Below are 11,308 nucleotides of genomic sequence, written 5' to 3'. Positions count from 1 at the left end.
GGACAGCACCATCCCGCCTGCCTGCAGTATGCAAATTAGCCACCATCATTGTTGGTGGTTAATTTGCATATCACGCTGATTAGCCAATGGGAGGCGTAGCGAAGGTATGGTCAATTACCATGTTTGTCTATTATTAGATAGGATAACCTCACTTTTTAAAAAAATATATTTTATTGATTTTTTACAGAGAGGAAGGGAGAGAGATAGAGAGTTAGAAACATCGATGGGAGAGAAACATAAATGAGCCGCCTCCTACACATCTCCTACTGGGGATGTGCCCGCAACCCAGGTACATGCCCTTGACTGAAATCGAACCTCGGACCCCTCAGTCCGCAGGCCGATGCTCTATCCACTGAGCCAAACCGGTTTTGGCGGATAACCTCACTTTTGCATTTTACTAGCCATGGTCAGCACTGAGTGGTTCTCCTGGTTTTATCAGTGTATCTTTTAAACTTACTCATTCACTATCATCTTCATTTTGAGCCACTAGAAAATTGAGTTTAGGGATAATGCTCTGGTAAATCTTCTCTGACCTGGATGCAATTAGATACAACTTTGGAAAGTATTTATTATTGGTGATGTGCATGTCTATGTCAAAGATTGTTTCTAAAGTTTTTTAGACTGAGCAGACCATTAGTGAAAAATTATTGAACACTGAACACACACACTAAAAGTTTAATTTATTATTTTAAAGCTTCCAAATCATTTAAAATATCATGGGTCATAAAATGCAGCTTTTAAAGTATACAAATCAGTGTTTTTAAAAGTATATTGAGATGCTATACACTATCACCACCATCTAATCTTAAGACATTTTTATTACCCCCAAAAGAAACCATACTTATTAGGAGTCACTCTCCATTCCATTCTCTCCCCAGACCTTGGAAATGACTAATTTACTTTACTGTCTGTTAAAATTTTTCATAAACAATGGAATTATAAAATATGTGGCCTTTGGTCTTTTGTGTCTGGTTTATTTTCACTTAGCATAATATTTTCAAGGTTCATGCATGTTGTAGCATGTATCAGTATATTCCTTTTTATATCTAAATAATATTCCATTGTATGGATAAACACATTTTCTTTTTACATTCATCAACTAATGGATATTATGTTGCTTCCACTTTTGGGCTATTATAAATAATGATGCTATAAACATTCAAATACAAGTTTTGTGTGGACATATGTTTTCCACTCTCTAGGGTATGTACTATGCGGCAGAATTGCTGGATTATATGGTAACTCTCTTTTTAATTTTTGAAGAATTATCAAACTACTTCCCAAAGAGATTGAACAGTTTTGAATTCCCAACAGTAACGTACCATATGAGGGTTCTAATATCTCCATATTCTTTCAATGACTTTTTTATTTTTTAAATTATAGCCATTCTGGTGGGTATGAAGTTGTATCTTGTGGTTTTTATTTGAATTTCCCTAATGACTAATGATGTTGAGCATCTTTTCATGTGATTATTGACCATTCATATATCTTCTTTGGAGAAATGTCTACTTAGATCCTTAGCCCATTTTAAAATTGAATTATTCTTTTTATTGTTGACTTCTAAATGTTCTTTATATATTCAGGATACCAATTCCTTACTAGATATATGATTTACAAACATTTTCTTCCATAATGGACTCAGCAATGGTTGCTTGGATTGTACACCAAAAACAAAAACCATAAAAATGGATAAATTTCATCAAAAATAAACATTTTTTGTTATAAAGGACATTATAAAAAATGACAGAATGGTTTCTGATCAGAAATTGGTTATTAATCTTACTGATTATTTGCTTCACCTTTGCTGCTTTCAAGATTCTCTTTTTATCTTTGTCTTTCACTATTTTGATTATGATTGTTTTGGTGTAGATCTCTTTAAAGTCATCTTACTTAGATTTTGTTGAGCTTCTTGGATGTGTAGATTCATGTTTTGGGGGAAGTTTTCAGTTGTTATTTCTTTAAATATTCTATCTGCAGTTTTTTCTCTTTCTTCTCCTTCTGGGACTCCCATTATGCTGGTGTGCTTCGTGATGTTTTACAGGTCCCTAAGGCTCTATACATTTTTCTCCATTATTTTTCTTTTCTGTCCCATCAGACTGAATACTCTCAATGAACCTATCATCAAGTTTGTTGATTCTTCTGCTTGCTCTGATCTACTACTGAGCCCCTCTAATGTGCATTTTATTTTGGTTATTATACTTTTCAACTTCAAAATTTATACAGGGATGGGAAAAAGTAGGTTTATAGTTGTGAGCACATGAAATGCAGAGTTTAGTCTTGCATTATTACTTTTGCTCCACCCTGTATGTCATTACTTCTTTTTCTAAAAGACTTTTATGGAAACATTTTAATTTAAAAATTCTCCTTTTCCATAGTCTCTAATTGAGAAGATTTTGCTTTTATACTTCCTTTAGTTCTTTACATATCATTTCCTTTAGTTCTTTGAACATAGTTAAACTAGTTGTTTTAATGACTTTCAAACTGTCAGACAGGTCAAATTATGACAATTCTCAGAATTGTCAGAATTCAGGAGCTTCAAACCCATTTGGCTCCTTCCAGTGGTGGCTAAGCTGCTAGGTTTCATAGTGATAAGTTGGCTTTCATGGCTAGTGTGGAAATGAGGAGAGGGGGATGGGTACATGGAAAATCAAAATGCCACAAATCTTGCTGCATTTATTAAGATTCTGCTATCTTTCTGGAATAAATACTCTTCAGATTGTCACATGCCTTTGGTTAATTTCCAGAGATCTGAAAAAGATGACTTGAACTATTTTTTGTAGTGTTTTTGTTATTTTTATGCAGGAGTGAGTTTTTGGAAATCCTTACTATGCCATTCCTAGTGATATCCTAATTCTTTAAGAGAAAAATATACATACATGAAAGGACTAATATTTTCTCCCCACATTCTGATACATTATCTAGTACATACAATCTTCAAAAATTTGAGTTTATTGGAATATCTGAAAGTCATGCCACTTGTCATCACATTATTGTGATGGCCCCTCCTGTCTTTTTCAGACCTCCCTGTGGCAGCTCCATTCTCCTGGCCAGTTGGATTGAAGCTCTTAGATTATCTGATACTTCTCTTACTCTCTGCTCCTATATCCCCTCAAGTCTTCCTTCACAGTCTTATTCATACATAACCTTCTATCCATTACCAATGTGTCATTATCTCTCACCTGCCATGTCTCTCTCTACTTTGCTTACCAAGAGTAAGTGAATATTCATACAAACACCACTTAGGTGAGTTCACTCCAGGAATCAGAGGCTTCCATCAACCTCGTTTTATCTCCTTCTGGATAAAATCTAGTCTTTTTAATGTGAACCTTCAACTTTTCACAATCTAGACCCAATCTGAACTGAAGGTCAGACCATTTGAGTTCGGACTCCAGTTTATTTCTTGTTGAAACTTTTGAAACTTTCTATTGTATAGGGCATATAACATTATTGAGCACCTATTATGTGCTGAAGTTAGAGTCAGTTCACAGAGATATAGATAAGCAAACCCTTGGTTACAATATATTGTAGTTAAGAACTACGTAAAAGGATTATTTAAGAAGGTATCTGAGAAAGTGCCTTTGAAAATATGAAGGATTAAAATAAGTGAAAGGTATTACTGTGTTTTTTTCTTATTTACCTCCAGTATAATGTCCTCAAAAATTTAGAGCCTGGAATTTCTACATTTATAGGAGGCCACATGAATACCTGTTAACCTTGTAGCATTATATTCTCATCTTTAATGCAGGGATGACATCTGTCCTGCTTACTACCTAGGACTGGGGTGAAGGATCATAGGAGAAGATATATGCAAGATCTTGTGAAGTGCTTTACAAATCCCACTTATTATCAAAACAGTTATTACAAATAAATATAAATAATAAAATACATTATAAGATATTCTCATCTTTATTACCTATGCATCTCAAGTCATTGGTTTGGACAATTTAATGAGAATAAATTGATATCTGTTAAGTATTGCATGGGATACCTTTTGTAAAGAGAGTTCTACAATCACACTATGAAAATATTAATGATTATTGGTACGTTGCCAAAACAGCCATGGAGGAAAAGAAAAGCAGTTACTTACGCTCTACTTTTAACTGTCCAAGGATGGAATTTTCTCCTCTGCACATGGTCCTAAAAATATGTAAAGAAAGGAAATCATTATGGAGGTTGCAAAGGAACTAATCCCAATTTGCAGGATTTAGTCCTAATCCAGGTAAAAACAGAACAAGTGCTTTTGAGAAAAGATGCTACATAGATTTTTTTAAAAAATCTAAAACATGAAAACAATAACTACCACTTTTGTAATGCTACTGATGGAACAAGGTAGTTGTTTTGAGGTGGGTAAAAGGAAAAATTATAAAATTTATTTCAGAAAGATGTTATTTTTAAAAGATGGATTATGAATGAATTTTCCTTTTTAGACAATTTGTTGACAGTGAAGATAAATTTAGAATGCCTCAATAGATAAGAATACTTACACAATCACATTGCTTTCAGGGGTAAAAAGGGCAAAATTTTAGCAGAATAATTTTATAATTAAAGAAACTATTATACTTGTGCTCTCTGTAAAGTTGGCAAACCCCTTAAAAGTGAAAAATATAGTCTCAAATAACTGACTATTAATGATTTTGTTTCTCAAGACTCTGATAACAGTCTATGAATTGTAAAGACTGACAAAACAAAAAATCCCATGCTCCATCTGCTTGCTTTATGAAAGTAATTAAAAATACAGTTATGCCTGGGAAATGCTGATATTATTAAAGATGATGCCAGCAAATAGAGATGTTTTGCATAATAAAAGGTTATAGTTTTAGTTGCTGAACAAAAGCCAAGCATGTTATTTTATTCAGCTGGTTCAAACCCAAGAAAATAATCCCCAAAAATAATTACAATTGACAATATTCCAAAAATAACATTAGAATGGCAAATAGGGTGGTTAATAGCTGATTAAACATTATGTCAGGGCCTTAAATACTTGAAAAGCTTTGTTTGTCATGTTATAAATCAGATAATAGTAGAAATGGGCAAATCTTCAATCTGAGTGTATAGACCAAACCGCAGTTAAAGTTCTCTCATACTGTAACCAGACAAAATTCCTCAAGAAGAGACAAACCAAAAAAAAATCTTTACTTGAAACACCAGCAGACAGACAGAAGCTTGAAAAGTCTGAATAAAATAAGAAGATTAAAAAATATATATATTTCCACCACAATGGGGCACTCAAACTGTGCACAGAAGACCCTCGGATCCTACAGGGGGTTCCACTAGGAAGGGGGAACCAGTAGCAAGGCATCTAAGCCCCTACCCCTAATTTGATGAAGGCTCCAAACCCTTTTTTGCTCCATATACTGGGGGTTCTGTGAGGTCTCCTTTGTCCTCTAAAAAAGGTTTGATTATAAAAGTGGTCGACTACAGGCGCTTTGGAAAACAAGGGATATTAAAAGAAAATACCCAGGTTCTGTTCTTTGCTTTGTGTTATTAAAAGTGGGATCTTGAGTAGGATTCTTTTGTATCTCAGGTTACAGAGCTTCTAGCTGGGACCTGGAGCCATGCCCAGGCTGTCCACCTGCCTCTTCACTCCTATTCTCTTTCCCAGCTACGTGACCCAGAGAGAAACCGCCGCTCCCCACCTGTCCACCAGCTAGTCCCCCTCAACCCTCTTCATGATGGTCCACTGGCCAAAGCTGAAGCCTCAAGTGCCTCTTTTTAAAAAAAATATATTTTTATTGGTTTCAGAGAGAAAGGGAGAGGGAGAGAGAGATAGAAACATCAATGATGAGAGAGAATCATTGATTGGCTGCCTCCTGCATGTCCCCCACTGGGGATTGAGCCCACAACCCAGGCATGTGCCCTCGACCAGAATCGAACCCAGGACCCTTCAGTCCGTAGGCCAACGCTCCATCCACTGAGCCAAACCAGCCAGGGCTCAAGTGTCTTTTTGAGCAGTGCCTATTCACTGCTTTTTAGAATATCAAGAATAGAACTTAACCACTTTCCCTATAATTTTAGCTAAGAAGTGGTAGAGAAAAAGAATTAAAATTTCAGGAGCTAGGAAAGAACCTTCATGCTTCTAGCAGAGACTATTATTACAACCTTGTTGAAGGATTTACTACCTAGAAAATCATAAACAAACTTGCACAAATCATAGCATTTTAAGCATTTTTTCTATATAACTGCAAAGAATATAGAAAATTCAATAACTAATTTGGTAGCTTTAAAAATAATTTAAAAATCAATAGGTACATATATTTTTATACATATATTTTATATAATATATAAAGTCCTTGTCTCTATATGTATATTTATTATGCATAAATATATACATATAAAATATTTGTGAATATAAAGGAGACTGATATTTTAGTTCTTTAGTATATATAAATATGTATATTATAAATGGAGACAATAACTCCATATGTTTTATATTTTACATTGTATTTATATGTAATATTTATTATACATTATTTTATATTTACAATATGTATACTATATATTTTATATATATAATAAGTATTATATGTACATATATACTAGGCAACAAATATAAACGAGACTAATATTTTAGTTTTTTTATACTTGCCATGTGTTGTAGGCCTACCCTTTATGATTTTAGGTTCTACTTGAATTTTACCAACTAGTAAACAGGCCAAGATTCAGAGTAAAAAAAGAAAAGTGTTCATTTGTTCAACACCCCACTGAATAAATGTGGACAAACATTTCCATTCCTTTCACCAGCTTATGGGCACGGCTGATTGAAAGCTGAAAACAGAACACACTAGGATTCTGGCACCTGAAGTTGAAGTGCATTATCGCCTGGAGAGCGTTTCCTCCGCCCGTTTTAATGTCTCCTTCAAACCCTGGCAGAAGCGGTATCACAACATACACCCGGTATCTCCGGCCTTCCCTGCAAAAATCAGAGGCAGACAGATTCAACAACAACAACAAGATACATACAGTAACAGTTTAAAATGCCAGCCAAGCCTCTCACATGGTTTTAGAGACTGAGCTGATGGCTTCCTACAGTGCATTCTATCCCATCTCAGGGCTTCAGGGCTGCTTTTGGATTGGAGGCCAGAAGCTATTTTCCAGGCTAACAGTTCATAACAAACTGAAAAATAAGTGACCTTGGCAGTAAAGTGGGAATTGTACCCATAGCATAATCCTCCTAGTTCAAAATTCACTGCAAGAAAGCCTTGCTTGGATCCCATGGAAGATGCGGGGAGCGGGAAGGGTGGAGAGAGGCTATAACAAAATTTTCAAAAAGACTTTCATAATAATTTTGTGTGTAACATGTTATATCTATAGTTATATTCTAGCTCAGAGACTGGCAAATAGGCATTCAGTTAATAGCTGTTGAGTAAATGATTTCCCATAGCTTAGATCTCTAGAGCAAAAAGACATACTGGACCTTCTAGACTAATTTCCAACGATGCAGAAGTCATCATTGTTTAGAAACTAACTCAGCTCTGAAAGCTCTGGTTTAGAGGCTAAATGTTTCCCTGGGTCCTTCAAGAATTCTGGGTGATTGATGATTTTAAATCCCCTGCATATATAACACAGTATTTTTTTTGGCCCATTCTCCCAACTGATTAACGACAGCCTTTAAAAGAAATGCTGTTGGGTAGTCTTAGCTACTCAGTGATGTCACAAATAGAAGAATGTGCGGCTCCTTACTTTGATCTACAGTCAGAAAGTCAGAAATTTGGAGAAGTATGTTCAAACAGGAATCCCCCATTTGGAGGCAAAGTTGTTAAAAGTCTTTGTCCCCATTTGGAAGAGACACGCGAAGAAGAGAAAGCCCGGGAATGACTGTGGAACCCAATGTGGTTGAACTTTCAGCCGCGTATCTCAGTGTCTATAGTCACACAAAGGTGCTGCTACTGCCTAACTTTCAAATCAGATCCTACTTCAACTTTTCATAATAATTTCTAACATTCATTTCTCCTAAACAACTGCATTTTCTTTCATGTGAATATTATCACTCCTCTTGAGGGGTCAGATTTCATTACTGATGTCTCTAAATGTCAATGTATGTGGCAGGACATGTGGTAAGTGAAGTTCAGATAGAAGTGATAGCCAACAGAAGTCTGAAGGCTTAACTGGTGCTGAGAAACCAGGAATTTGGAATGGTTGTTGTAATGGCATGGACTAATCACTAGATGGCAAACATAGTTTGAGGTGGAAAATAAACCATTAACAAAATGTTAAACTGTTCAAGTTCTCTCTCTGATAAGGGTAAGAGGCTCGCATCCCTAAATGGTGAATAGGGTAGTGGAAAAGAACAGAAAGAATACATAAGCTATTTCCCCAGAGACAGTATTGAAAAGTCCAAATCAATTAAAACTGGACACTTAAAAATGGACACCATCAGGCTTCAACTGCCTTTCAGAATCAGCTTCGGTCTGATCTGCCCAGACCCACCGTCCCTTTGCTCAGGGGTGCACCTCCCTACTAAGGAGGGCTGGCTCATCTGCTCCCTCAGTTTGGAATTCCCTTCTCCAGCTCTCGGAATGCCACTTCTTCCAGGGCAGCTGAAAGGCTCCTTCCTTGGTCAAGCCATCCTGAATCTTCCAATCAAAATAGGTTTGCTCCCACCTCTGTACTTCCATGGCACAAAGCCAGAACGTCTACTCGCCCCTCTGGCCTTACAAAATAGTGACACAAATGTCTGCTGCCTAGGCCATGTGATAAGCTCTTTTGAAATACAGGACGTATGTCCACATATCTTTCTACTAGAGGCTCAGTGCACGAATTCGTGCACCAGTGGGTCCCTTGGCCTGGCCTGTGGGATCAGGCTGAAACTGGCTCTCTGACATCCACTGAGGGGTCCCAGATTGCGAGAGGGGACAGGCCAGGCCAAGGGACACCACCGGTGCATGATCAGGGCCAGGAGGGATGTGGGAGGTTGGCCAGCTGGGGAGGGACTTCGGGAGGGCTCCAGGGCGTGTCCAGCCCGCCTCACTAAGTCCCGATCAGCCAGACCCCAGCAGCAAGCTAACCTTCCGGTCGGAGCGTTTACCCCCTGGTGGTCAGTGCACATCATAGCGAGCAGTTGAGCAGTCTTAGCATGTCATTAGCATATTATGCTTTGATTGGTTGACTGGATGACCGGATGACCAGACACTTAGCATATTAGGCTTTTATTATATAGGATTTCTGGCAGTGTCCAGTGGAAATCCTGGCACACGGTATGCATTTGGCACTATTTTCTTGGAAAGATGAGGTCAGGCTGTAAGAATGTTTCTGGGGAATAAAGGTTAAGCTGAACAGGTAATTTTTCTTTAAATTACAGTACATTTTACTTTAATTTTGTATATATATATATATGTATTGCCTTTTTAACCATTTTTAAGTGTACTATTCAGTGGTATGAATTACATTCATATGTTATGCAACCATCATGATACTGTGAACCCTGAGAAAGAAGACACCTAGTAAGAAGGACTCCTGGTGGCTAGCTTGGCTCAAATTGAAAAAATACAAACCCTAGCAGCCACTTCTGCACGGAGGCCTTTCACGGAAACTGCACTTCAGGGAGAAGCCTGCGCTAGACTGCCTGCCTGCACTGTTTTCTGCCCTCTGAGCCAGCCCTTATAAAGAATTTCCTGAAATGCTATATCAAACAATAGGACTGAGGCTTTCCACATCCAGTCAGAGATGCACAGCTCTGACCAACCAGAGCAGCTCTATTCTGGCCAATCAGGACAGTGCTTTGGACCAATCAAACTGTCCTCATGCAAACAAGGATTTACAGTCCTTGTTTGCATGAGGACTGGCCAATCAGGTACCAGAGGCAGGACTTCTGTCCATATAAGCCAGCTCCTCTCTGGCTTCAAGAGCTCACTTTCCCTTTCCAAAGACTGAAGACTGCATTTCCCGGCTGAGCTGAAACACTGAAGATGCCCTGGCAGAGGAAAGCAGAGGAGACTGGTGTAGCACAGAGCAGACAAAGCACAGTGCAGTGCAAAGCAGATGTGCAAAGAGCAGAGCAGAGCTGTGCGGCTGGAGAAGGCCTGGCCCTAAAGCCGCCTGGCCCCAAGGCCACCTCATGGCCGTGCTGCGTCACAACTGAGCTGTTCTATAACCTTGGTGTTTTCACAGCTGTGCTGTGTCACAGTTGAGCTGTTTTGCACTGAATAGAGTTTCCTTCTCCACTGCACCCCAAATTGGAGATTCCTGTTAGTGTTGAATTAGTACCAATGACCATTGTTGACAATATCTATTTCCAAAACTTTCATGACCCCAGAAAGAAAATCTGTGATAATTAAGCAATAACTCCCCTACTTCCCCTCTCTGCAACTCCTGGTAACCTTTCTCTCTCTATGGATTTGACTATTCTAGGTATTTCATCTAAGTGGAATCATACAACATTTGTCCTTTTGTGTCTGACTTATTTCACTTAGCATAATGTCCTCAAGTTTCATCGATGTTGTATCATGTGTTAAAATTTCCTTCCCTCTTATGGCTGAATAATATTCCATTATATGTATAAACCACATTTTGTTTATCCAGTCATCTGTTGATAGGCACTTGGGTTGTTTCCACCTTTTGGATATTGTGAATAACGCTGCAATGAATGTTTGCATACAGTATCTGAGTCCCTGTTTTTAGTCTTTTTGAGTATACATCCAGGAATGGCATTGCTGGGTCATACAGTTATCCTAAAGTGTCCTTTGATAGAAGATTGGATAAAGAAGATGTGGTACATATATATACAATGGAATACTACTCAGCCATAAGGAAAGATCAAATACTGCCATTTGCGACAATGTGGATGTGTCTTGAGATTATCATGCCAAGGGAAATGTCAGACAGAAAATGTCAAGAATCATATTTCATTTATATGTGGGATATAAAACTGAAAACAACAAATGAACAAACAAGATAAAAAAACAAATAAAAACTCATAGACACAGACAACAGTATGTAGTTACCAGAGGAAGTGGGGGTTAATAAAAGGTAAAGGGAATAAAATATATGGTGATGGACGAAGATTTGACTCTGGGTGGTGGGAACATAATACAGTATACAGATAATGTATCATAGAATTGTACACCAATGCCATCCCAATAAATATAATTTAAAAATATAACTTATAATTTGAAAATATAATTTAACCCCCTCCCCCAAATTCTCCTTTGTTCCTGGGTCCATTTCCTCTCCCTTAAAGCAATGCCTATTATCTTCCATGTTTCTCAGAAATAGTCTATGAATTTATAAGCATATACATGTACTCTTTTCTTATACACAAATATGAAAATACTATACACACTTTACTGAGTGTTATTTGTATCATTTATCA

The 11,308-nt window shown here is 37.4% G+C and overlaps 1 protein-coding gene across 4 annotated transcripts in view; it reads right to left on the bottom strand.

Moving 5' to 3' along the window:
• Positions 1-11,308, bottom strand: part of PLD1 (phospholipase D1, phosphatidylcholine-specific) — a 220,151-nt gene that overhangs the window by 31,087 nt on the left and 177,756 nt on the right. For all 4 annotated transcript variants that reach the window (XM_005860878.2, XM_005860877.2, XM_005860880.2 and 1 more), the window contains 2 exons: positions 6,797-6,910; positions 4,088-4,137 (listed from right to left, as the gene is read on the bottom strand). In XM_005860878.2, the coding sequence (XP_005860940.1) occupies positions 4,088-4,137; positions 6,797-6,910 (164 nt within the window). The remainder of the gene's footprint in view (positions 1-4,087; positions 4,138-6,796; positions 6,911-11,308) is intronic.

Source organism: Myotis brandtii, unplaced genomic scaffold, assembly GCF_000412655.1.
Source record: "Myotis brandtii unplaced genomic scaffold, ASM41265v1 scaffold1423, whole genome shotgun sequence".
Taxonomy (NCBI): domain Eukaryota; kingdom Metazoa; phylum Chordata; class Mammalia; order Chiroptera; family Vespertilionidae; genus Myotis; species Myotis brandtii.
The sequence above is the reverse complement of the archived record's forward strand: the minus strand, read 5'-3'. Positions and strand labels throughout refer to the sequence as shown.